At 55.8% G+C, this 25,532-nt stretch overlaps 10 protein-coding genes across 10 annotated transcripts; 6 read left to right on the top strand and 4 right to left on the bottom strand.

Moving 5' to 3' along the window:
• Positions 1–18: 18 nt before the first annotated feature.
• On the top strand, positions 19–948 carry BKA78DRAFT_157265 (uncharacterized protein). The gene has a single exon (XM_066883040.1). It carries the CDS (start codon positions 126–128, stop codon positions 714–716), a length of 591 nt encoding a protein of 196 aa, XP_066743812.1. The 5' UTR covers positions 19–125; the 3' UTR covers positions 717–948.
• BKA78DRAFT_157266 (uncharacterized protein) lies at positions 949–1,722 on the top strand. The gene has a single exon (XM_066883041.1). The coding sequence runs from the start codon at positions 1,180–1,182 to the stop codon at positions 1,636–1,638; it is 459 nt and encodes a 152-aa protein (XP_066743813.1). The 5' UTR covers positions 949–1,179; the 3' UTR covers positions 1,639–1,722.
• A 1,308-nt stretch (positions 1,723–3,030) lies between these two features.
• On the bottom strand, positions 3,031–5,157 carry BKA78DRAFT_252402 (caffeine resistance protein; the record flags this gene model as incomplete). Its single annotated transcript, XM_066884730.1, has 4 exons — positions 3,031–3,760; positions 3,839–4,119; positions 4,255–4,630; positions 4,778–5,157. 4 exons carry the CDS (start codon positions 5,155–5,157, stop codon positions 3,031–3,033), a joined length of 1,767 nt encoding a protein of 588 aa, XP_066743814.1.
• Positions 5,158–6,665: 1,508 nt separating this feature from the next.
• Positions 6,666–8,435, bottom strand: BKA78DRAFT_252302 (isocitrate lyase; the record flags this gene model as incomplete). The annotated part of the gene is made up of 4 exons (XM_066884721.1): positions 6,666–7,026; positions 7,079–7,974; positions 8,024–8,179; positions 8,232–8,435. 4 exons carry the CDS (start codon positions 8,433–8,435, stop codon positions 6,666–6,668), a joined length of 1,617 nt encoding a protein of 538 aa, XP_066743815.1.
• An 826-nt stretch (positions 8,436–9,261) lies between these two features.
• Positions 9,262–10,892, bottom strand: BKA78DRAFT_252453 (uncharacterized protein; the record flags this gene model as incomplete). Its single annotated transcript, XM_066884738.1, has 2 exons — positions 9,262–10,614; positions 10,662–10,892. The coding sequence occupies 2 exons, from the start codon at positions 10,890–10,892 to the stop codon at positions 9,262–9,264; spliced, it is 1,584 nt and encodes a 527-aa protein (XP_066743816.1).
• A 661-nt stretch (positions 10,893–11,553) lies between these two features.
• BKA78DRAFT_253073 (P-loop containing nucleoside triphosphate hydrolase protein) lies at positions 11,554–13,690 on the top strand (the record flags this gene model as incomplete). Its single annotated transcript, XM_066884785.1, has 8 exons — positions 11,554–11,808; positions 11,848–12,411; positions 12,460–12,870; positions 12,922–13,013; positions 13,063–13,103; positions 13,165–13,279; positions 13,329–13,410; positions 13,460–13,690. 8 exons carry the CDS (start codon positions 11,554–11,556, stop codon positions 13,688–13,690), a joined length of 1,791 nt encoding a protein of 596 aa, XP_066743817.1.
• A 1,416-nt stretch (positions 13,691–15,106) lies between these two features.
• Positions 15,107–17,793, top strand: BKA78DRAFT_157378 (uncharacterized protein). The gene is made up of 4 exons (XM_066883042.1): positions 15,107–15,631; positions 15,696–16,480; positions 16,529–17,029; positions 17,080–17,793. Exons 1-4 carry the CDS (start codon positions 15,241–15,243, stop codon positions 17,632–17,634), a joined length of 2,232 nt encoding a protein of 743 aa, XP_066743818.1. The 5' UTR covers positions 15,107–15,240; the 3' UTR covers positions 17,635–17,793.
• BKA78DRAFT_157465 (uncharacterized protein) lies at positions 17,793–18,469 on the bottom strand. Its single transcript, XM_066883043.1, has one exon. It carries the CDS (start codon positions 18,306–18,308, stop codon positions 17,952–17,954), a length of 357 nt encoding a protein of 118 aa, XP_066743819.1. The 5' UTR covers positions 18,309–18,469; the 3' UTR covers positions 17,793–17,951.
• A 1,623-nt stretch (positions 18,470–20,092) lies between these two features.
• On the top strand, positions 20,093–21,868 carry BKA78DRAFT_353968 (kinase-like domain-containing protein; the record flags this gene model as incomplete). Its single annotated transcript, XM_066891645.1, has 2 exons — positions 20,093–21,324; positions 21,859–21,868. 2 exons carry the CDS (start codon positions 20,093–20,095, stop codon positions 21,866–21,868), a joined length of 1,242 nt encoding a protein of 413 aa, XP_066743820.1.
• A 1,022-nt stretch (positions 21,869–22,890) lies between these two features.
• On the top strand, positions 22,891–25,506 carry BKA78DRAFT_296783 (heterokaryon incompatibility protein-domain-containing protein; the record flags this gene model as incomplete). Its single annotated transcript, XM_066886663.1, has 2 exons — positions 22,891–23,731; positions 23,786–25,506. 2 exons carry the CDS (start codon positions 22,891–22,893, stop codon positions 25,504–25,506), a joined length of 2,562 nt encoding a protein of 853 aa, XP_066743821.1.
• Between the last annotated feature and the right edge of the window lie 26 nt (positions 25,507–25,532).

The raw sequence follows: 25,532 nt of genomic DNA on the forward strand, positions 1-25,532 counted from the left end.
CTGCCGGGATTGGCACCGTCATTCGTCCTCGAGTAACCTTCTGTCTGTGGTACAGTACTCACGCTGCTTGTCTGCCACTACTGTAGCCAGCCAGCCAGCCAGCCGCTCTGCACGCCGACATCGCGATGGCAACGATCCAAATGCCTCAGGTCAACACGGCAACAGCATCGGCCGTCTCGCTGGTTCGCTCGGTCCCAGAACTGGCGGACGGCAGAGCAGCCTCACAAACCCTCTCTCACCAACGCATCTCACACACGCGGGTCGGCTCTTTCCGCTCCCATCCCAACCCTCACAACGCTTGGCCTGACTACCCACCTACCGGACAACTCGACACCAGTCAGCCAGCAGTCTCTGTCTACTTCCGTACCGGATCAATCGGCACACAGTACCAGCCAGAAACCTCAATCCAGCACGCCACGCACGCCGTCCGCAGAAGCAAGCACAAACGAAACGAGACGAGACGGAAAAATCTGCACAAGTTTCTCCCTCCCTTACCCAAGAGAAAAAAGAAAGCAGCAAAGACAGGGAAAAAAGCAACCACGCATTTCCTAACCGACATGATCGTACATGAGCAAGGGCGACACGAGATCTTCAATGCCTCGTCTACGCGAAACAGGGGCACCACAACGGCCGCGCGCATATGCGTGGTGTGCTCGTTTGAGAGAATGGGAGGGAGCAGCGAGGCTGTGCTGTGCTGCGCTGTGGATCTGATTTGATTTGGTCTGGTCATTTGAGAGAAGGGGCTGCTGGCGAGTGGGCGTGATGGGAGCAGCGCATCGCATCGTGTTGCTGCAGGTTGCCGGTTGCCTGTCCGTCTGCGTATGTAGCCGATGGATGCCAATTGCCATGGATGCGCAAAGGCAATCGGGAAGAGGCTCTGAAAAGGGCTTGTTCGTTGCACACGACACAGCCCCGACAACAATGCTGGCTGGCATGGCACTGTGGGAGAAGAGATGCGCAAACAAAACTCCAGACAGCTGCATGTGGTTAACTGTCTACGCGGTAATGATGTACCAGGCGCTCAAGAAAAGAGGAGACGCCTGAGGACACCCATTTCAATTCAATGAAATCCAAATCACCACCCACTTTACCTGCTCTCGCTCGCATGGCCAAAGCCTGCCGTCGCATGTAACCACGGATTTTTCTCCACGATCTCCGCCGCCTTGCGATCAATTGTACATGACAGCACGTTTGTATTGTACATGGCACATGGCGTGGCTGGCTTCTCTGGCTCCTGGGTGCAATGTCTCCTGCATCGGTCTCTGCTCTTGGCAGTCTGTTCTGTCTTGTCATGTCCTCTTCTGCCCACAGCCTAGGCCGCAAACTAAGATAGATCTAGAGCACGGCAAAGTCGAAGCAGCGGCAGGGTCCGTAGGACTTTTGTCAATTACATATATGCTATGGCCCTTTCTCCCTCTCCACCTTATCACCTATGTGTGCCAAAGCGACCAGCCAACCCGTCAGCCACGCGACAGACCACACGCCACAGGTCACAGGACGCGCGACGCGCGACAACAACACCCGAAATACATACATACGTGCTGCTGGCAGAGCGACAACGGATGGCGTGGCCGACACGCACGACGACGACGACGTGGACATGGCAGCAACAAGCCGGCAACCAACTCACAGCAGTAGACGGGAACGGGTACGCGGGACGGACCACATTTTGTGCGACGGCCTGCCCGTGTGCGAGGTGGGACAGACCAGCTGTAACCAGCGGCGTGGGGGCTGGATGGGAGGAGGTGGAAAGGGCGAGATGTTTTTGGCGTTGCACAAGCGGGCTGGGCTGGTTCGGTGTAATGTCAGAGTAAGTAGGTATTGGGGAGGCGCAGGTGTGGAAGAATTGGATTGATTTGGTGGTTCACATACGGACGGACAGCGGAGTTGAGACGATGAGGATGCACCACAGGGCGTTGATTCGATTGCTCGACGCGCATTTTTGAAAAGGGGTACGTTTCCAATGCATTTGGAGCAACCACTGGAGCACGCGACTCTTTTCGCGGCTGCGTTGACCTGCAAATATATACATCAGCCATCGATCTTTCTTGATACATAAAAATCAGTATCGTCTTTGCTCGGCTCATTTCGCCCTGGATGGGTACACGCGTGCCGAAAACACACGTCTCTCGGGAATCGTCGTCTTTCTGGAGACCGTGTCAGAGATGGAAACAAAACGAGACGGACAGACTGACAGGCTGGCTGCCGGCCACTGGCCGCTCACAACCTCTCTCCTCCTTGCCTGTCCGTGACGAAGTTCCAATGCTCGTCTTGGATGCTGGCCATGATGGTGTCGTCGCTGTTGAAGAAGTAGAAGAGGCGAACACACGGAATCCACACGTCCCAGAAGCCTCTAACCATACTCGCGCAGCCGCAGGAGATCGAGCAGAGTTGCGACGGTCAAAACAAGGTTTCCGGGTGATTGGCGAGAGAGAGAGAGAGAGAGAGAGAGAGGGGGGGGGGGGGGGGGGAGAAAGAGATGTGCGTAAATGGTGAGGCGAGATTTGTACGTGGGGAGTGAGGTGGCGCAAAGGGGAGGGTGCGGCCTTGCAAGTCGAAATTTCCTGCATGGAATTGTTGTGGTCATTGTCTGCAAATTGAGGCACTGATGTCTCTTTCTGCCGAACATTGCAAGGGACGACGATGAATATATGTGGGATGCTGGGGAAGCGGATGGAAGGGTAAGGTGAGAAAGTGAGTGGCGGAGTTGATTTGAATTGGGTACATACGCGCAGACTTATTCAATCCTCGTCTGGACAATTCGGCTCGCGCAAGTCACTTCAGGCATTTGCAACAGTTATAAGACTGTGTATATACATGGTTGCAACGCTACAAATATTCACTTAATCGGCTAAAATGCTAAAAAGAACCCAAACGCCATACAATGAAATGAGATGAGAATGCTCCGCGAGTTCCCCATTCCGACTATCCATTATGCAAGCGTGTCTTTTTGTCCCAGTTGCATTGCCTTTTCCTGTATGCCAATCTCTCCAATCGCACCTTGTCTCTGCAAGCAAACGTCGTCCTAGCTTATACATCCTCAACTCTGACCCTGCCTCCCTCCTTCTCGGCGGCCCCCTCATTCGCACTCCGGAGCCTCTCCTTCTTCGCCGCCAGCCTCTCCATATCCCTACGCATCTCGCCAATCAGGGGGCTCTTCTCCCTAATCCTGCCGCCATAGCGATAAAACACAAAGGGGATGGGGATGAGGAGGGCCTCGAGGAGGCCGAGCAGGGTGCCGGCCCAGTGCGGGCCGAGCGAGCTGTACATGGCGGGGCCGGCGAGGGGCAGCACGCCGCCCATGACGGAGCGCAGCACGCTGTTGCCGGCCAGCGCGCTGGCCGCGAAGACGCCGTACGTGCTGGCCAGGTAGTTGGACGCGTAGATGAAGCACGTGCAGTTGCCCGCCCCGAACGGTATGCCCGCCAGGATGGGCCACCACCACCCCACCGGCGGCGCCGCTGTCCACGCAAACCACAGCTCCCCCGCCGGAATCAGCAGCGCCGCTGCGCACACGACCGACACCATGGCTTCGGGCGGCGGCTTGCCCGTCGCTGGGTCCGCCGCGTGCCGCGCGATGATGCGCCGGATGAGCGGTTCGGAGCAGATTACGATCATGTTGCCCAGCCCGATGCCGAGATAGGACAGCCCCGTCATGCCGGAGCTGAAGCCGCGGATGTTGGTGAAGACAATGGGGTACGCCACGAAGCAGAGGTAGAGGATGGCGTAGACAACGGCAATGTAAAGGTTCCAGAAGATGCTGAAGGGTTAGGGGCATGGTCAGCCACCAAGTCTTGCTTGCTCCGTCAGGGACGGCCAAAAGGGGTAGTAGACTCACCAAATGGGCTCCAACACGGCCATCTTGAAGGGCCGCGACAGGTTGACCCTGAGCATGAGCCAAAACGGGCTCTTGTCGTCGTAGCGGCTCCACCACTTGGGGTTGCCCGTCTCCTTTCGGCGCGCCGTTGCGCGCTGCCGCAGGATGGCTGGCGCGTACGTCTCGCGGACGAAGCACATGAGGAGGAACGACACGCCACCGCAGCACAGCACGACCCAGTTTGTCCAGCGCCAGCCGAGATATTGGAACACGAAGCCCCCGACCACGGGTCCTATGACGGGCTTTGGAAGTTAGCAGTCGAATCCGTAAGGAGTGGGCGTGTTCATAGGAAGCATTCTGCTCTGCCTGAGAATTGGCCTTTCTTTTGCGGTCCACTGCGGCATGGAGGAGTAGGACGAAGACGAAAAAGAACTTACCCCGTTCATGGGACCAATGCTCCAAATGGAAAAGGCAAAGGCTCTGTACTCGTCATTGACAATATCGGCCACCGTGCCCGGCGCATTGGCAATCATGGCGCTGCCAGCCAGCGCACCAAAGAAGCGCGTGACGAGGATGGCCTCGAGGTTCTTGGCCAGCGCACAGGGGAGGACGAGGACCGTAAAGAGCGCCAGGCTGACGATGTAGATGGGCCGCCGGCCAAACATCTCGGACAAAGGTGCTAGGAAGAGCGAGCCAACGGCTAATGCGCAGAGGTAAGTGGTCATTCCCAACACGACTATCGTTTTGTTGGAAATGTTGAAGTCGGCCATCATGCCCGGGATGCCTGAGGAGTAGGATGTCGAGTACATGACCCTGTGGTGGTTAGCTGCTGGACGCATGCTCCACGTCCCCAGACCACGGTGTAAACCCAAAAACGGAGAGTAGGAAAGCAATTGACAACAACCAGCTGCCGCAATCCCATTCAAGCAATCGCAAGGAGACATGCAAAGATTCACTTACACCGTAGTAGTCGAAAAGGCACACGCAAAGATGATAAACGACCTGTAGAGCAAGCTCCACTCCCTCGGATTGTCCCTCTCGCCATCGTCCTCCCAATCGACCTCAAACACCGGATCCGACGTGGCATTGGTGGCGACGGACCTGCCCGTCGCCTTTCGCCCCAGACACTCGCCCTCTCTCGTCCCGCTTGCTCTCGAGATGCAGTGCTGCAGTCCAAACTCTTGCTCCGTAACGCGCTCGCCGCCGTCGTCTCTTCGGCTGCTTCGAGAGGCAATCTGCTGGAGCGAGTCTCCTGACGAGTCGGAGCCGCTGCTAGTCGATGCCGTCGAGGCGGCGTAGCTGTGCTTTTCGGAGCCATCTTTGACGGGCGAGTCGTCCATTGACGACCTGTGGGACGAGTGGTTGCCGCTAGGGGGATCCATGTCGAGCAGTTGGTTCAAACAAGCAAGCCACGACGCTGCCGTCTGTCGTCGAAGGAAAAGCGTGCGTGCTCAGTGATTGTTGCCGAAAGCAAGACTTGCAATGTTGTTCTGGGGCGTGGCAGTTTTGGAGCTCCTCCGAAGACGGGCAGCCATCAAACGCTGGTTGCTGGTTGATGGCTGGTGAAATGCGCCGACAGACGGGTCCTTTATGACTCTGTTGGAGCAGGCGCAACACAGGGTAATTTTTGCGCGTGTCTCATGCAGCCAGCAAGCAAGCAAGATGCGGGGGCCACGACGGTCAAGCCAGCCGAGAGGCGGACGGCAGCAAAAAAATGTGGATTCTCCCTTTCGGGGATATGGCGTGGAAGCTCGGTAGAAGGCTTGAAGAAGGAACGGGTACAGAATTTGGAAGAAAACGTTGAAGAAGAAACAAATGCTCCTGTGAGACCGTGGGAAAAGAGGAGTCACCTGGTATAAGGCAAGGGGTGGGGAGACAGCCGTCAAGGAGCAGAGAAGAAGAAGAAAAAAAAAGTAGTCAAAGAATAGATGCGCCCTGGGGTCGGGCAACGGTAGTGCCCCATGTTTGACACGATTGCGGCCGAGCAGACATGATGGGGATCGTTAGTCACCCACGGCAGTAGACGATTTTGCGAGAGAATGATAGGGCGGCATCTGGGAAGAGCAGGGTGGGGCGAGTGGTAGAATTGAGGAATCCAGCCGTTGAGAGGGCGCACATCAATCAATCTGGGAGCCCACTTGACAGGGCGGCCCTATTCCGCGCCCTACATACGCATGACGCAACTCGACTGCGGTTGTCCATCGGGGAGGCGCACCATGATGGTGGCGAGATTCATCTACGACTTCTTGGCCGGGGAAATCGAGGCGGTGGAGGGCCAAAAAGAGGGGAATGTGCCGTCGTGGTTTCGCCTCAAGGAGAGGAGGTGTCGTTGGTACCGGGAACCAAGAGTACCATTGGCCAAGCAAATGGTCGACCAAAAGTAAAGGCGTGCGATGTCGGTGTCGGCATCGTATTCGGCCGCCGACGTTTTTTCTCCAGGCCCAGCGACGACGACAAAGTGAGCAGACCCTGACAGCGGAGGACGATCCGCGTGCGGAGAGAGGTGTCGCTCGCGGAATGCGTGATGTGCCGGGTAGCCGGTGGGGTGCAGCTCGGCTTACCGCTGAAAGCATCAACCACGTCCTTCCCCGTCGCCGATGCCAGCCGCATCAACTTCACATCACGCCTTCAACTTTTTGGTAGTTATCTATTCCCCGGACGACACCGCGCGCTTGCTAAAACTTTTTCGTCAGCGGACACTTCACCGAGAGGACTGTCCAAATGCTATTGATTCTTCTGTCGACTGCTTCTTCTTTACCCTCTCCCTGCGCTCGGCAACAAACTTGACAGACGCTCCCACGAAACCTCATACACGTTTGGAAACAACATCCACCAAGAAACCAAATCCTCAGTGCTTGAACTGATCTTCCGTCACGCCCTTGCCCATGGCGGCCGTCGAGCTCACGCCACCCGACACCATCTTGAGCATGTTGTCGACGTAGTTGGCGCCGCTCCACTTCTGGTGCGTGACGACGTCGACCTTGTTGTCCATCTCGGGCTCCTGGATCATCTCGCCGTACGCCGCCATGCCGCGCTTGGCGTACGCCTTGCTGAACGTGTCGGCAATGAGCGCCGTCTGGTGCAGCCCCGCCAGCGTGATGAATTGCCAGCAGTAGCCCAGCTCCGCCAGCCGCTTGATGTACGTCTCTTGCTCGTTGCGCGGCATGGCCTTTTTCCAGTTGAACGAGGGCGACAGGTTGTACGCCAGCCTGGAAGGCGTTTGTCAGCTTTGCTCTTCACGCGCTGTGTTGAACGACTTACTTTTGTTCCGGCCACACGGCGTGTACGCCGTCCGCAAACTCCTTGGCCTGTTTGTAGTCGGGCAGCTTACTCTCCATCCAGATGAGGTCGGCAAAAGGAGCGTACGCAACCGCGCGGTTGACGGCGCACTGGGTGCCGCCCTGGTAGCGGTAGTAGCCCTCGCGAGTCCTGGCAGCGTCCCAGTTGAAGTAAATGTCGACGCCGGTGATGCCCTTGGCAATGGCGCGGGCTTCGGCGTTGCTCTTTCCCCTGCTCTGGTCCAAGAATTGCTGGATCAGCTGCGCCTTGTTGACGTGCACGCCGGCATTGATGGTGTCGGCCACGGCCTCATGGAAAAGCTTCAGGCCGGCCTGGGCGACCCATTCGTCCTCAATGCGCTGCAGCTCGTCGCCAGATTTGCCTGCTTGCTCGGCGGTGACCATCAGGGCGTTCAGGGGCTGCAGGGCTGGGTTCGTGGCGCCCTGGATAAAGGCATGGTCACGGGGATCGATTGTCGAGGTGATGAGCGTGGCAGCCTCGGAATCAGTGCGCGCAATGGCGAGCAGGTCCGTCCCCATAATGTCGGCTTGTGCGCGGATGGCGACGAGACGGTTGATGTGCTCGCTGATGGGCACCAGCACCTTGCCAGCCATGTGTCCGCACTTCTTGGTGCCAGGTGCTTGGTCCTCAATGTGGATTCCAGCCGCTCCCTTTTCAATGAAGAGCTTGGTAAGCTTCATGATGGCCGTCAATCCTCCGTGTCCAGTGTCCGCGTCTGCAATGATTGGCCGCAGGTAGTCGATGTTGGGGCATTTGCTGCGCTGGTCTTTGGGAGTGCTGAGGCGCTCTTCCCTCTGCTTTCGGTCGTGGAAAAGCTGTGCGAACCAGAGGTGTTGCACCTTGTTTGGGACGGTGGTCTGTTGCTCAATAAGTCATCCGTCCGTTCCAATCCAAGACGTCACTGACCATGGGGTAGTCGGCAAGATCTGGGCCAGGCTCATCCGTTGACGACGCCGTCGACGAGCATTGCCAGCCCGACACATACACGGTGTCAATGTACTTGGCCATCTGGGTGACCATGACGGGGTCCAAGCAGCCATACGTGAAGCTTGCGTCCTTGTTCTGTCATCGTGTCAACACTTGACCAGTCCAGCTTTCGAGCATGTGAAAGTACCTTGAACCGTGCTTCGAGCGTCCGCCAGACCTTCTTGGACTGCTCGTTGCTCGGATACTGAATCTTCAGGTTGCCCCTCTTCGAGACAATCTGTTCGGCGGTAAATGTCCGCTTGGTATATCTCCATCGCGAGTCGGTCCACCACTGCTTGACTGCCTGCACCTCTTGCTGGTAGGCGCGGTCCTCCTCGTCGATGGAGGCCATCTGGGGAAGCATCGAACCAGACGCCATGATGATCGAAAGCTGAATACCTGAGAGGACGCGGGATCAGTGTGGGGGGAATGCAGTCGCCGCTACAACGAACTCCACAAACAAGACCGAGCGAGAGGAGCCAAGGTAGTCATATTAAAACCCCCCCAGAGCCAGCCTACTCCAGCTCGCCTAGCTTGCCCTGGGCGGCCGCGCGTGAGCCAAAACATATGGTTCGGGAGAGGTCGGGTAACGGGGCCTGGGTCCGGCCAGCCAGAGTCAAGCTTTCAGCCATTTCTGGCCTCTACCATTGGGCCGAGGTGCTGTAGTCAGAAGCATCAAAGGATAGTCGCGCACTCTGTCGGGAATATGGGGCCTTTGGTCCGAGGCCTGGAGGACGCGGGGGACTCGTGTGGTTGGCTGGCTTGCCCGTCTGGGGCGGATGGCATGCCGCACGTGCCGTATGCATGACGTTACTGGGGCTCCCTCCATGCGTTATTCTGACATGTGAAGTGCTACAACAGACGAGAGCCCCCAAGTCTTTCTGGACTGAGCTGCTCGTTTGCGAGGCTCTCGTCAAATGCCATTGCTGTACGTCGTCTTGGGTTACTTTTCCATCAACCCCACATTCTTGCCAACGGCAGGATGAAAGGAGCACCTCGGTTATCCATGTCCTGGCGCTAAGCCTATTCCGGCACCACACTGAGCATGGTAACGGCAAGGATGCATGACCACGGTGACTCAAGGTTGCTGTGCTAGCCGCACTTGGAAGTTGAAGGTAAATCTTGCATTGGCATCTCAAGCGGCTTTGGAGAAAGTGGATTCAATCAGATTGCTGAAATCAATAACGGTAGCTCAACTCCTTGGCTATGCCCCAGAAATGCAGCAAGTTGACGATGAACACGAAGGAAGCAATGTACAAAAGGTCGCGCGGATTAGATGCGCCCCGAGATGACCGGACAAGATCGAACGAAAGATAGGCGAGGCCAAGTCGCAGCGCAAAATCAAACAGATCCAAAATTTCTGTGAAGCCGGCAGCATATCGTTGCGCCAAGAAGAGCTTGAGTAGACAGCGTCTGTAAACAGAAGCATCTGAGCAGCGCTCGTGGACAAACTCGTCCAGCGGGGAGAACTTTTGAACTCGAATGTCTTCCGGGTCGCAAGAGTAGATGCCAGTGGCCTCGTTTTTGTCTGGGTAGCTAGGTGCGGCCGGTGGACATCGAAGCCTTTTCACCAGCGTCCAACCAAGCAGGGATTTTCCAGGCTCTCCTTTTGCGCCAGTAGCTTTTTCCAACTTCCCAAGAGGCAGATCCGGCAACAGCTCTGGCCGCGAGATCCAGACGGTGCGATTCTTTTCCGCAGTAAATATGCACTCGCGGTCAAATGCTTCCGATGAATGAGAGTAGTGCACGAAGCGGCTGTAAAATGCAGGAGTGAGAACACGAATCTCAATGTCCTCACACGCGGAAGTGGGCATCTTTGAAGAAGTAAAGATCTCTGGCGATCCCATTCCAGGAGTAGGTGTGTACGAGACTCGCAGTGGTGACTGCTTGGCGAGTTCTGAAAGATATCGACGGAAGAAGGTCTCAAGCGCAGTCTCTTCTGCAGTTGGCTTTCTTCCGACACTAGTTGGAAGCACCTCGGGTCGAAAGAAGACGTCCAACTTTCTGCGGAAGTAGAGTTTGTACGCTTCTCTGACGATTCTTGGAAACGTCACAAAGCCGACCCACCACCACTTTGAAATGAAGCAGAGACTTTCAAAAGTCGTGGCTGTACGAGGGTCTGTTGGAGCTTTGTCTGTAAAGACTCTGGCGACCAACTTTGCGTGTCCCTCGGAAGAACGCAGCACAATGTTGTTGTCGATATGCGGAACTTTTGCGTCTCCACAAAATGGATCTCGTGCTGTCAAGGCATATGATCCCTTTCGCGAATTGAACGGTGAGACATGAAAGTCTTTGGCCCACTGTTCGCTAAACTTGGTCACCTTTGAATCTGACTTCTCAGTTGACTCGTTGTCTGCTTTGAGAAGATACATGCGTCTCTCGTCAAAGGTGTTGTTGACTTCCAAGACCATGTGCTGCAATTGATTTTGCTCCGAATAAATGTACCAAAATGATACGGGGTTGAATTGATACCCGAAGAATTTTGGGGCCGTGACCAGAAAGGCGTGGTGCCAAGATTCATCATCGACTCCCTGATTCCAGTCAGTAAAGCTTTGGAGAGTCGAGGATAAGGTCAGACCTGGGAACGAAGATATTGGGAGAGTTTGGCTTTCAAAGTCCTGTTTTGACCTCCTCTCTCGAGATAGTCAACACCTTGCACGTGGAACCATCCTCTACGATTTTGGCCCACTGGAAGTAGGTCCGTGTCGACTGATATCAAGGAGCCATAGCGGCGTGGTCTGTCGGAGGGGCCAATGGGTATTCCAACCAGGAGATAGGAGTATACAAAAGAATGCTTCTCTGGAAACATACGAGAGTGCGTCGTGCGGCTGGGGATTAGTGCTGGAGTACAATGGATTTCGAGTCCATCAAGATCCTCTTTGTGGGGACCACTTTCTGGAATTGGGGAAGGAGGTGCGCGTGCCGCAATGAAAGCAGGAACGAGGAAGATGGTCGAAATGTAGGAAAATTTCCACAAGTCTTTTGCGACGTCGAGGGTCATAAAGGCCAGGAATATCCGCAGATCAAGAACGGCACTCAGGTGGTCGTTGAAGTATCGCAGCAACCATAATGAAACCCAGGTAGTGAGGTGGAGCGCATTGACGGGCTCGTGGTCAATTGCGATACTCCTGTATGACACCAAGGCCAGGATGAAGAGACCCCATAATACCGTTAATGGAGAGGAGCCGAGCATCTTGCCTGCAGCAAGTTGGATGTTTTGCAGGACTAAGACGTGGTGTGAGGAATTCCATTGAAGGCAAGCTACCGCAACCGCCAACCAGGACGCTAGTTACATCATCATAGCGCGCCAATGGCAGTGATCTCCCGCGGACGCTAGTCCAAGATTGGTTAGATCATCGGCCCCTGTCAACGCCGACGAGAAGTTCCACCCAAAACTTTCTGCCGGCGGTCGGCAAGAGTGTCGCGTCCTCAGCAAAAAAATCACCCGCGTTCCAACTTTTTGCAGCACCATGGGCTCCAAGGAAATCGACAACAAGAAGCGCAAGCGCAAGAGCGCGAGCAAGGCCGCGGAAGCTCCTGCCGAAAGCCTCCCCGCCACGACCAACAGCCCTGCCACGACAAAGAGGCACCCCGAGAGCGAAAAGACCAAGCCGAGGAAAAAGTCCAAGAAGGAGGAACCCGAAAGCGAGGCGGAAGAGGAGGAGACTGAGGAGAGCATAAACAAGCAGCTCAAGAAGGTTGCCGCCGAAGCTGGCGCAAAGGTAGTCGAGGACGGCGGAGATGCTTCGAGCGACGACGCTCAGGATGGTGAGGAGGAACAGGACTTGGAGGGAGAGAAGGACAGCGCACCTCAAAATGGATCCGACCTGCCCTTCGCAAGCCGAATGAGCCTCCCGAACGTGGACACGGAACCGCAATCTTTTGCCGAGCTGCAACTGAATCCCAAGACCAACAAGGCCATTGAACAAATGGGCTTCACCAACATGACCGAAATTCAGAGACGAGCCATTCCTCCTCTACTCGCAGGCAAGGACGTGCTGGGCGCGGCCAAGACTGGATCTGGTAAAACTTTGGCGTTTTTGATTCCGGTGGTGGAAATGCTGTCAGCTCTGAGATTCAAGCCGCGCAACGGTGTGGGCGCCGTCGTGCTGTCGCCCACCAGGGAGCTTGCGCTGCAGATTTTCGGTGTCGCCAGAGAGCTCTTGGAGCACCACAGTCAAACATTTGGCATCGTGATTGGAGGAGCAAACCGCAGGGCCGAGGCCGAGAAGCTCCAGAAGGGGTGCAACTTGCTCATTGCAACTCCCGGACGTCTTCTCGACCACCTGCAAAACACGCCCGGATTTGTGTTTAAGAACCTCAAGACGGTGAGTTTGCCACGCCCTGCATGGCCTACGCAGTCTAACACTGTTTAGTTGATCATTGACGAGGCCGACCGGTTGCTCGAGATTGGTTTCGAAGACGAAGTTCGCCAAATTGTCAAAATCCTCCCCGACGACAGACAAACAATGTTGTTCTCGGCTACGCAAACCCGCAAGGTCGAGGATCTGGCCAGGATCTCGCTCAAGCCAGGCCCCCTGATGATTGACGTTGCCTACCACGAGGAGCACAGCACGGCGGAGGGGCTGGAGCAAGGATATGTCATTTGCGAACCAGACCTGCGGTTCCGCCTGCTCTTCACGTTCCTCAAGAAGCACATCAAGAAAAAGGTGGTGGTCTTCATGTCGAGCTGCAAGAGCGTGCAGTACTTTTCGGAGCTTCTCAACTTCATTGATCTGCCGGTCCTTGCGCTCCACGGCAACATGAAACAACAAAAGCGGACCAACGTGCGTGTTTCCTGTAGATTGCCATCAACGGCCGGCTAATGACGTTATTAGGTCTTTTTCGAATTTTGCAACGCAAAGCAAGGCATATTGGTGGCCACGGACGTTGCGGCTCGTGGCCTCGACGTGCCAAACGTTGACTGGGTGTAAGCAAACGAGGCTTGTACCTGCAAATCAATGCTGACTCGAGCGCAGGTTGCAATTTGACCCGCCAGACTCGCCCAAAGAGTATATTCGTAAGTCAGACCTGTGACGTTTCATGGTGGGTAAAAGTCAAAATCTCTAACTAGATTTCAGATCGTGCTGGTCGCACTGCTCGCGCTGGCAGCAGCGGAAAAAGCTTGATCATTCTCAATCCCTCCGAGGTTGGGTTCCTTGCCCATCTCAAGGAAGCTCGCGTGCCCTTGGTCGAGTACGTTGGCCACGTTCCTTGCTGCTGACCAGAAACTGACGTCACGCAGATTCGAGCTGCCGGCGCGCAAGCTGCTCAACATCCAAAGTCAGCTCGAAAAGCTGATTTCGTCAAACTACTACTTGAACAAGGTTTGTTTACGTCAATCACGTCTTACGGATCTGGCTGACAGTATGACAGTCTGCCAAGGAGGGATACAAGGCATACCTCCAAGCGTACGCCAGCCACAGCCTGCGGAGCGTGTTCGACGTGCACAAGCTCGACCTGGCCAAAATCGCCAAGTCGTACGGATTCTCGGTGCCGCCTCGAATCGACATTCAATTGGGGGCGAGCATGACGCGCGACAAGAAGCAGCAGGGAAGACGGGCATATGGCAGCCAGCCGTCGCAGACGAAGAGGTTCACCAACTAGGTAGAGTCGGCGATGGACGTGGTGAGAGTTCGACACGGAGGCGGTTTCAAAAACGGGCAGCATCGATTGGCTGGGTAGGCTAGCGCAGACGGCGCGGCGGCCATGACGCACTCCCGCGCGTAGCGTGCAGGAGGGAGGACATCTGGTAGCCAGGCATTGGGACTCGGCGTTTGCAGAGCACAGTCATTGTGTTCAAATGTGATTGCGGCCAAGTGCTTTTTGTGTGCTTGGCGGGCGTTGAGGGGTTAGCTACAAAAGTTCGTATCTGTCTAATGATGTTGAGCATTACGCGAGAAGTACTCCGTCTTGGCCACGGAAGGAGGAGGCTTTTGTGAGGTGGCAATATGGAAGGTGGTGTTGTGCAGGGCGGCAGAGGGGAGCGAATGACGAGTAGCGCAGAAGTTGCCGCGCGACAGGGCGGACACACGTCAGACGGATTGGGTAGAGGGAGTAATCAAGGTGACGCGGAGGGAGGGCTTTTCTTACAGTAAAATGGGCGACGGGCATGCTTCGGGCGCGTGGAGAGGGGAATCCCCTGCGTGCGATCGGCGCGGGATCTGTGGGTGGAAAGGAGAATGCAACCGGAGTCACAAGGCGTGTCGTTACATACTGTAGGGTAGGTACTCAGATACTTGTATCGTCACCTCAGGCTGGCCGTCGTCGTGATTGTTCTGGCCTGTGTGTGTTGTGGCTATGCCTCTGTCGCCGCCGATGGCAATTTCAAGGCGCGACGGCAGCGGCAGGGAACAAGCGGCAGCGACAGCGACGGGCAGACGAGCACAACGGGCGGGCAGCAGAGCGCTGTGGTTTTTTCGTTCAGCGAGTCTCACTGGCCGCGTCACTCAGTCATTAATATTACGACAATACGGACACGATGCACGCCCCCTGATGTGCTTGGCCCTTGGCTGCCATTCCTACTCCCTCTGCTGCTGTCTCTCTCTCCCATTTCTCCACCACGCCGCCGACAAGGAAGCTAAGGTGCCGTGTACCAGCGTCTTGCTCAGCCCCGTTTCCGTTTTCCAAAAACTCTGGTCCCGCCGCTCTTCAGGAGTAACCAGGACCGTTTGTCGTCGCTCGTTCAACACCTTTTCAGCTCTCGTCCACCTTCCGTTCTCCCTCTCCATCCCGCCCGTTGGCAAGGCCGCCGCCGTCTTTTATTCGATCGTTTTGGCCGCGCTAGCATTACTCCCGTCTACACTAGCACCCCTCCCGTCGCTGCTGCCAAATTCGGCGGGACCTCTGCGTCAAGCACCCGACCTCCGACTGCCTGACCACACCTGACGACCGTCGACGTCGTCGCAGCAACTCCTCCCCACACGCTCGCTGCGCGCATTCCCCGTCACGTCGCTTTGTCACCACCATACCCAACCACCGCACACGCTCGTTCAGCCTCCTCACTCGCGACACGCCAACCTCCCATCCTCACCCACCGCTGCTGGTTTGGTCCTCCGCTTGAGCAGCCTCCCCTCGGCTACTGACCAGGAGGCGGCGCACCCGCCTTCGACTCTTCGACTCCTACTCGCCTTTAATCCACCTTCGAGGCATCTCTCATGATGCCGTCAACCTCATTACCTTCGCGGGCTCTCGCCCTCTTCCTATGTCTCTTTTCGCTCGTCGCGCCCTTCGCCGCGGCCGAGCGCATGATCGAATCCAACTCGCTCAACCCGTGCATGGCCAACTCGAGCTTCTCCGCCACCCTCTTCAACGTCGTCTTCACGCCAAACAACAAGACCCTGACCTTCAACATTGTCGGTGTCTCGGACATTTCTGGAAATGTCACGGCTGAGCTCGAGGTCTTTGCATACGGCTACAGGGTCCTCAAGCAGAAACTGGATCCGTGCGCCAATGCCGACCTCAAGGGTCTCTGCCCCATGAACACTGGTCAAATCAACATCGAGTCCAATGTCGTCTTGGATGAATCGACCATCAAGTCTGTGCCGAGTAAGTGGTTTCGCCCGCCCAAACATTGTGTCGTCTCGCTGTTTCATGCTAACCGACCCGCCAGACATTGCCTACACGGTCCCCGACCTCGACGGCATGGTGCAAATCTACATCAACGACACAGACACTGGAAAGGCCGTCGCTTGTGTCGAGGCAGATCTCTCCAATGGCAAAACCGTCTACCAAAAGGGTGTGGGTTGGGTCACTGCCGTCATTGCTGGCTCCGGTCTTGCAGCCTCCGCCATCTCTTCGGGTCTCGGTCATTCCAACACTGCAGCTCACGTCGCCGCCAACGCGCTCTCTCTTTTCGGTTTCTTCCAATCGCAGGCTTACATTGGCATGACGGCCGTCGAACTACCGCCCATTGTCGCCTCTTGGACCCAAAATTTCCAATGGAGTATGGGTATTATCCGCGTGAGGTTCTTGCAAAAGATGGCGACTTGGTACCAGCGCGCGACTGGCGGCACTCCCTCCACGGTCCTTTCGAGTCTCGCCACCACTTCCGTCGAAGTTGAGAAGCGTGCCCTGCACAAGATGGCCAGGATGACCAAGCGCGCCCTCCTCCTCGCTAAGCGGACCAATAGCGACGTCAACCAGGCCGAGACGACCAAGGTTGTTACCGTCAAGGGTATTGAGAGAGTTGGTTTCCGCGCAAACATTGAGCTCACCAACATCTTCATGACTGGATACGCCTTCTTCATCATCTTCATTCTGTTTGTCGTTCTCGGAGTATGCATCTTCAAGGGCACCCTCGAGGGCCTTGCCAAGGCTGGCCGCATGAAGAGCAACAAGTTCCAGGAGTTCCGCAACGGATGGTTGACGGTCTTGAAGGGAATCCTCTTCCGCATTGTATGTTTTCGCGCTGAGACGGGTGACAGCTGAGACTAACTTGAACAGATTCTGATTGGTTTCCCGCAAATGGTTGTCCTGTGCTTCTGGGAGCTTACCAAGAAGGACTCGGCCGGAGAAATTGTCCTCGCCATCTTCACCATTGTCACCATGGTCTGCATTCTCGGCTGGGCTTCCTCCAAGGTCATTCGTATTGCGCAGCGCTCGATCCAGATGCACAAGAACCCTGCGTACATCTTGTACTCGGACCCAGTCTCGCTTAACAAATGGGGCTTTCTTTATGTTCAGTTCAAGGCCACGGCCTACTACTTCATCGTCCCCATCCTGTCCTTTACCTTGCTCAAGGGCATGTTTATTGCATTGGGTCAAGGAAGCGGCACCACTCAGGCGATTGCCATGGTTCTGCTTGAAGCCGGTCTTCTCATTACCATTAGTATCCTGAGGCCGTACATGGACAAGAAGACGAATGCTTTCAACATTGCGATTTCGGCAGTCAACTTTGTCAGCTCTATTTTCTTGCTGATTTTCACTGGCATTTTCAACCAACCGGTAAGTCGACCTTTTACTTGTCGCGAGATCTTTCTTCTAACGCGTTGCAGGGCATTGTAACCGGTGTCATGGGCGTCATCTTCTTCGTCTACAACGCCGTCTTTGCGCTCGTGCTCCTTATCATGGTCCTGGCGTCGTCGTACTTTGCGCTGAGCTCCAAGAACCCCGACACGCGGTACCAGCCCATGCGCGACGACCGCGGCTCCTTCATCAAGTCGAACCCGCAGCTCACGACGGAGCTGGACGCGCTGGGAGCGACGGCGCGCGGCGACGGCAAGCCGGCGCCGTACAAGCGCACGGGCATCGACGACGACGAGGACTCATTCTCGTCCGGGTCCCTGGGCCGCGACGGCCAGCCCAAGGGCGCAGAGGCCGGCTACTACGGCCAGGCGCCGCGCTCGCCCGTCGACCCCTCGGTGCCTATGTTCCCCGCCAACGGCGCGGACAACCGCTCGGCGCCGCCGTCGTACAGCTCGCCGCGCGGCAGCCCCGCGCCGTACGGAGGCGGATACGCGAGGACGAACACGATGGGAAGCGATGTTGCAAGGTCGAGGACGGCGAACAATGCCAGTCCGTGGCAGAGGGGGGCGGGGTATGACCATTAAGCGTATTCTTTTTTATTTCGTTGTTGTTTTGCTTGGTTGTGAGTGGGGAGAGGATGAAGAAAGTGAGGTGGTGGTGATGATGGTGGTGGAGCAGCAGGGGAGGATTGCGGTTGGAAACTACAAAGCAGTAGCTCATCTTCTTTTTTCTTATATTTCTTCTCTCGTCTGTCAAGTCGGCCACAGAAAGCGAAAGCTCTCCCTCCCCCACAATCCAAATTGAGCGAATAAAGGCTCTTGAATGAGCTGGCATTCTTCTAATTGTAATGTATGGGCAGTTGACGATACAGGCTGCCGTTGAGATTCCAACACGATTCCTGTCAGTGAGTGAGCAGGGGAGGTGCTGGGGCGGAGCGTGGAGAGCGGAGACGGGAGACGGAGCCGGCGCGGACGGCGGCAGTTGCTGTGCAGATGCTGGCGTGGGGGTTAGGTGCGTGGGAGCGAAAGGAAGGGAAGGGTTTGGGGGTGAGGGGTAAAAGATATTGGCAGGGCAGGGGAGAGGGTTGCATTTTAGCTACCTGTGCGGCGCAGGTGGTGGAAGGGGAGGGAGCCCAGGCCCAGCCAGCAGGCAGAGGCATGGAGGTTAAGCTGTCTCGGTAGAAAAGGGTGCGAGGCTGGGGTGAGTGAGACGGCTTTGTTCCTGCATCACACAGGCAGGTAGATATCCGGATGTACATATGTAGGCGTTGGTGCGGTTGATGTGCGCCGGGCCTGGACTGCTGGTGATGACAGGCATGGATGGGTGGGTAGATAAGACCGGACGCCGCTCACTACTTCTGACAGCAAACAAGCGAGACGATTCACTGGACCGTAGGTGGCATGCGACGCGATGTGATGCGCTGCGATTGAGACGTCGGTATCATATCATGGATCGTGGGACCTGAGGTTGCAATCAGCAATCGCGGATTGCCGCATCGGGCGATGCCAGGTCGCTGATGAGACTGACGGTGTCTGGCATCCATCTCAGCATAGCGTCCCGACACCCGCCAGACGGGCCGCGGGCGTCGTCGTCGATGCGACGCGACATTGCGCGCATTATCATTAACAGACATTGGATGAAAGCAAGGAAGCATCAGAGGACGTCCGACTGACTTCGACAAGGTCACCTACCATCGACACACGTGCAGAGCATGTGTCCAAGGTTGGACCACGTCGACGCGGCCTTTATCTACGCGCCCGCGTCCTCAACTACCACCACCTCAACGGCGGCACCACCTTGCTTCGATCGGCCTGGGCTATCTGTCCACTCTTTCAAGGGGATCATCGTGGGCTCTCTACATACGTCAACAACCATCTTCTCTCGTCAGCTGACGGCTCAACGTGTCGATTCCCTCCTCGCCGCCAAAAAAGACAAAAAGTATCCTTGTGCCTTTTAGCTCATCACTCATCAGCTGCCACGCTAGACACTAACTCTTTTTTTCTTTTCCCTTTTTTTGTTCTCTGCTGGCTTGCTCCCTCGTCGAGCGTAGAGCACGTTCCTTTTGACTTTATTATAATCTTGTTTTTTCTCATTTCCCTTTTGATTATTTCCCGAATTTTTCGCGCCCGCCGCGCTGTTCCTTGTACTATCAAAGATCGTCACATCCGATTTTTTTTTGTGTGTGTGTGTTTGTGTGTGTACCGCTATATATGCTTTCGTCCACGCCCACCCTTGGCTGATTTGCCCATCTTTGTCCTTGCTCCTCTAGTGCTCGCCGCCCACGGATACTGCGGGGGGCAACTTTTACTCTCTGCGCCGTCTCACATCTTGCGGCGGCCGATCGGCTCTCCAGAGCTCCCATCTCACGCAAAAATCGCCTTCGGCGCGTGCCGAACGTTGCGGCCATCATACCGCGCCGGCCCTACCGGTAGTACTCTTACTCGACCACCACCACCATCTCGCAGGATCAGCGCATCGCGATTCGACCAAAAGCTTATTTCGGCCGGCCGGCCTGGTGCAAAGATCTGCTGCCAGCTTGTCCGGTGTCCGCGCTCCAACGGTCTCTTCGTAGTCATGGCTCCTCTGACGTCCTGCCTTTGCTGCGTCCATCATCGCCTTTAAGGAACCTGTCGTTCGGCCGTCCAACCTCGTGGTTCCCACGCGCCCAATCACTGGCCGCCGCACGTTTTGCTCCAAATTTCCCCTCGCGCGCCTAGGTACATTATTTAAAGGTATCGACTGGTCGACTCTCTTGGTCTCTGGCTCGCGCCTGCGCCTGCTGCATATACTGCCTGTTCGGGCAGGCACATCTCCTCCACCATGGTTCCTTCCTTTTCTGGCCATGGCTCCAGCACCATGACCCCGCCGGCCACTCCACCGACTGTTCCAAGATCCAACCAGGCGGCCGAAGTTCCCCAGAGAAGCCTCCACAGCCCATTGACGTCTCCGGTGGTGCAAACAACATTATCCCAGCCATTGTTACCGCTTTCCAGCAGCACATCATCCAGCACATCTCGAGACAGCAACCCAAAAACGGCCACCATGGCTATTCGCGTCAGCGCCGATGGCGTCTGGGAGAATTCGACTGGCTACACCCTCACCAATGATGCTCCTCTCGGTATCGGCGCGTGGAGCTCTGTGCACCTCGCCATTCCTTCTGAAGACCGCAGGTCAATATCAACGCGGGCAGCTGCTGCAGACACTCCCCCTGCGACACCAGTAGGAAGATCTGCGCAGGGTTTCTCCAAGCTGACCGTGTCTCCTCCCAGCAGGCAATCGGCCGGAGCCGCTGGAGGACCACCACCACAACCACATCAACAACAACCGGGTTTTGCATCCCTCAACTCGGTCAAGACGGGCAAGGTCTGGGCCATCAAGGCTCCAACCAACAAGACGGCGCAGACAGTGATCCGCGCCGAAGCCCACATCCTCTCACGCATCTTTAGCTGGCGGCCGCAGCCCAAGAAGCCCGACTACTTCGTCCCCTTCCACGGCCTGGACCCGCAGACCGGCAGCCTCATCATGGACGCCCTCCCCCTGACGCTGGACGACTTCATCAACGAGGACCTCGCCACCCTGCAGGAGCCCTCGCGCTCCACCCTCGTTGCCCAAGTGTTGCCGTCGCTGGTCACCCACCTGCTGCAGGGCCTCGACTGGCTGCACCACGAGGCCGGCGTCGTCCACGCCGACATCAAGCCCTCCAACATCCTCCTCCGCCCCTCGCGCCCCGCCGTCGCCGCCGCAATGCTCCAGCGCCGCTTGCAGTCGGCCGCCTCGTTTGCCGTGGGTGCGTCGCTGGCGGCGCCCTCGCTGCTCCGCTCGACGGCCGACGCGCTGAATGGCGATGTCTCGTCGCCGGAAAAGGCGCTGCGGCACGTCTCCTTTACGCCGCTGTACACCGACTTCTCGGCGGCCCTCTCGCTGCGCCCCGACGCGCCCGTCTCGGCTCCGTCCTCCGGCGACACTGACACGACGCCGCCCCTCTCGCCCACGCAAGCCGCCGGCCCCGTCGACAGCACTCCATCAACGTCAACAACATCGTCACCGCCCGCCCTCCCCACACCCTCCCCCATCGCCGCCGGCACCTGGGACTTCCTCGCGCCCGAACTCTGCCGCACCGCCAGCCCACCCCCCGTGCCCACCCCTCACTCCGACGTCTACGCGCTGGGCATAACCTTCCTGATCCTCCTCACCGGCCGCTCGCCGTTCGACGCCGTGGCGCAGGGCAATGCGATTCGCCGCCGTGAGATGATTCGCGCGGGCGACGCGGTCGCGTTTGCGGGGATGGAGCAGCGTGGTAGGAGGGCGTTGGGGGAGGTAGGGAGGAGGTTGAAGTTGGCAGCGGGAGGAGAGGGAGGGGAAGGCAGGTTGACGGGGTGGTTGAGGGCGGGCTTGGAGAGGGGCGTGGAGAGGAGGGTTGGGGCGAGGAGCTGGGCGGAGTGGTGGGTGGGTGAGTTTGGTGGGGGTGAGGAGGGGGAGAGGTAGGGGTGGATTTGTTTGGTGTTGGTTAAAGGGGAGAAGGAAGGAAGGAAGTGAGTGAGTGAGTCAGGGTGGATACCAAGCAGCCAGGAAAACAGGCCCGTAGGATTAGCCCAGCCCATACAAACGCGGCAAACAGACAGAGCAAGCGACGGGACCCTTTAGAATAGAAGCGGGCCGCAGCATGATCGTAGAAGAGACGAAATCAGCATTTTATTTTGCATCAACAGCCTCTCCTTTCCACCCTCGGTGGTAGTAGTAGTGGTGGTGGTAAAGCGGTAAAGAAGTGTCGATGTGGTAGTCCTCTTTCTCATCACTAACCCCTAAAGCGCGATATAGAGTTAGACGCAGAGATGGTCATAGAGAAAGAGTGAAATGAGGAGAAGGAGAGGGATGGGGAAGCAGTAAGTGTCCAATGTGTAGAGATTAGTAGGTGAACTATATCAGTTGGTTGGTTGTTGGGCGCGAGTTGTTTAAGGATTAAGGATGTCAGGGGGTCCAGGGGGTGTGGAGGTGATGGCGGTGGTGGTGGGGACTGGGCTTGAGATATATGTGGCAGATGGAAAGTATGGTTTGTGTAAGTGCTCGTATCTCCTTCTGGTGAGTCGGACAGATTGTCGAAGAAGCTCTGGGGAGTTCATGCTGCTGGAGGCGGTGCTTGTGGGAGTTACAAACATGTGTTTGCTGGCATGCAGGTGCGAGTGGAAGGTGCCATGTGGGGGTATCATTCGCCGTGAGCATCATGCCGCGTCGGCGAAGAGTCGAGAGCTCCCAGATTCAAAACGAGGGAGGAGAAGATCAGTCTTGAGGCTGAAAAGTTGACCAACACATCTGAAAGGCTGAATGCGCCAATTCCATTTGCTCGGAATCGAGCGTTGCTGAAATTGTTGCAAGGGGCAGATTCCCAGTCCTTGGCTATCTGCACCTTTTGCGCCTCCTGTGGGTTCATGTCTACATCCGAGTAAGCAGGATTTTGCTTCTAATTTTGGCACCTACACAGCTTTGAAATGGAAAACAGTGGTACGAGCAACCAAAGTGGACGCAGTAGAAGCTCATGAGAGTCGTGGTAAGCCCGTGCGAAGAGAAATACAGGAGAGTAGTTGGAGGGGTAGATAGTCACTAAAAACAGCTGCACCGCAATGAGATATTCTAATAAGCACAGTCATGCCAAGTGGCTTACATACACACCTTGCAGCCTGATACTATCAAAGCCACCCCCAGCCACTGTATGACACCTGAACTTCTTATCCCCTTCTTTTTCCTCGTCTCTCAGCCTTAACACATGAAGTGCAACCCGCATTCTGGCGGGTTCCTTGACATCAAGCCGACCAAATTCAGCGTTCTTCAGCCTGTGATACAAAATGGCACGATACCTTCGCTCGCCCTTCTTTGGCAAGATCATCCCGGAAAGACCTACGCACATTAGTGATGGTGACCTAATAGTCGATTTCGGCCATGTTCATCGAACGGGAGAGGAAAGCACGGAGGCGCTTCTTGACGCGAATTCGACCACTCAACACCACGACCCCGCTCCAGTCCAGGCTCCCAATCCGGCAGAGCTCTACCAAAGTCTACCCTTGGGACCAAGTCGGGCAATCCGGCTCTTGGAACTCAAAGCAGCACCCAGAAATTCCGTGTTCGGTCGGATCAACGACGCGCCACTTGAGGGCCACCTCAGTGTCGTCTCACTCGCCGATAGTCCGCGCTTCACAGCCCTTTCCTACGTCTGGGGGGACTTTTCGTCCAACGAAAGCGAATTCAATATTTTACTCAATGATGGCTATCGATTAAAGATCACGCCAAACTGCCACGCCGCATTGACATCGATCCGCAAGCATTTCGGCGCCACCATGATCTGGGTAGATGCCATTTGCATGAATCAAGATGACGAGGAAGAGAAGAAGAAGCAAATACCGCTAATGGAAGAGATATACACTTGGGCGGAATGCACATATGTGTGGCTTGGATCAGGTTCCGTCGAATCAGACAACGCGATGCGCTGGTTGATTGAGAACAGCAAACGTTGTCTAGTTGATGAAGTCGTATGGGCCTTTAGGTCTAAGCGAGGAAAACTGAAGCTTGCATGGGCGTTTGCCCGAGCGATTTTCATGTCTGCTTATTTTCGGCCCATTCGGTGGGTCTCATTGTATGGGAAAGTGCAATTTGACGCCTGGAAACACTATTCTCTAGATTTACTGATAAGTGAGAACTCCCATCTTCATTGGCCTCCATCTTACTGACGAATTGTTGCACCAGCAAAGCTTCGGAAGCGTTTGGGACTCTCTCTAGGCTACAATCCCCTTGAGATTGATGACTTGTTCGGCCAAGCATGGTTCAAAGGAGTCTGGACATTCCAGGAATTTCTGCTATCAACGAATCTCATTTTTCTATACGGTGACCATTCCATCAATGGCAGCAAATTGATGGGTGGCATCGAGCAGATCTACCAACCAGTCGATAGCAATGGGAGACGCTCCGCCGGCATCACAACGCCTTCATTCGATTCATTTGGACTTCCATTGTGGCCAAGTCCACACGGGGCGAAGATGAAAGACCTCACGACGGTTTGGATGAACATCAATCGACCCACACATTGGAATGACTTTAAGAAGTGCGCCTATAAGAAATTGCCAAAGGGGACAAGCGGTCGAGCATACCAGGAGGAAGCCTTTCGCCAAGTTCTTGGGAAGATGTGGGTGAGAATCACTTTACTCATCCTACATCATATTGTGCTTCTGGTATCCGTGATCAACGTGGGGTACGTGCTGGGAATTAAACCAACCAATCTGGGGGCCCAAGTATTCTTTTGGATGGTTTTCGGTGTGCCAATGCACACCTGGATCCTGGTCTGGGAAATAAACGATTTCAGCGAACATACAATCGCAGCACGGAGCATTCGTCTGGGTATTGCTTTACCCCAAGACTCACTGGACTCAGAGACTGTCTGCCTGAGTAGTATAATTGAAGCGATACGGAACCGCGACGCAACGGATCCCAAGGATCGCTCTTTCGCCGTCTTTGGTGTACTTGGTCGCCTGAACGTAAATCTTCCAGAGCCAAATTACGACAAGTCTCTGGGCCATATTTACTGGGAGCTGCTGACAAGCTTGATTCGCTGGCAGTCAAGGTTGGTCAATTTGGTCGTCGATGCTAGTATCACGCAAAAGTTTGACGATGATGCACCCTCATGGGTGCCGAATTGGGACAAGACGAAAGACAATATATTCTACGACCCCGACCGGCTCTATCGCCCAACCGACATGAACGCCACTTTCGGATGGACGCCGGCGGCAACAGTTGAAGGAAAAGTACTCAAGGTATCAGGCTCTCTGCAAGATACGGTGCTTTTGAGCTCTGGCGAGTACACTTCCTTAAGCGATCAAAACGAGGAGGACACCTTCGAAAGCGCCGATGAAGACAATCTTTGGGACGCCCTCTATAGATTCGCTCACTGGATCCACTTCACGCGCTGCAACAGCACTACGCTTTATAACAGCGTTCCTGAAACAGTCCTTCGCGTACTGTACGGCACAGTTGCATGGCCGCCTACACCTGCACAAAAGAGAGGGTTCGACACAGCATATCGCATCATGAGCTCAGCCAATTTGCACATCTTCACTTCGTTTTCAGAAGACAAGGAACAGCACGAGGCGTTCCGCAGACATGTTGAAGATGATGGATATGGTTCGTACGCCGTGTCTTACATGGTTTACTTCATCAATCGATATTTGTCGATTGGACGCACCGTCTTTACCACTAGAGAGGGATACGTAGGAGCTGGCCCGGCCCAGGTCACCCAAAATGATCAAATTGCGTTGATAGCGGGTGTAGGGGTGCCGATGGTGCTGAGGGAACAGGGTGAAGATGAAGAAGGCAGTCAGTTATGGGTGGTTGTCGGTCCGGCTTTTATTCCCGGGTACATGGAGGGCGAGATTCCGGAGGACGAAGTGATTCTTGAGACGATCAGGTTGGTTTAGTCCGAGGACCAGATGTAATACTACTC

Source organism: Phyllosticta capitalensis (genome assembly GCF_038381095.1).
Source record: "Phyllosticta capitalensis strain CBS 128856 chromosome Unknown BKA78scaffold_6, whole genome shotgun sequence".
In the NCBI taxonomy this organism is placed as follows: Eukaryota; Fungi; Ascomycota; class Dothideomycetes; order Botryosphaeriales; family Phyllostictaceae; genus Phyllosticta; species Phyllosticta capitalensis.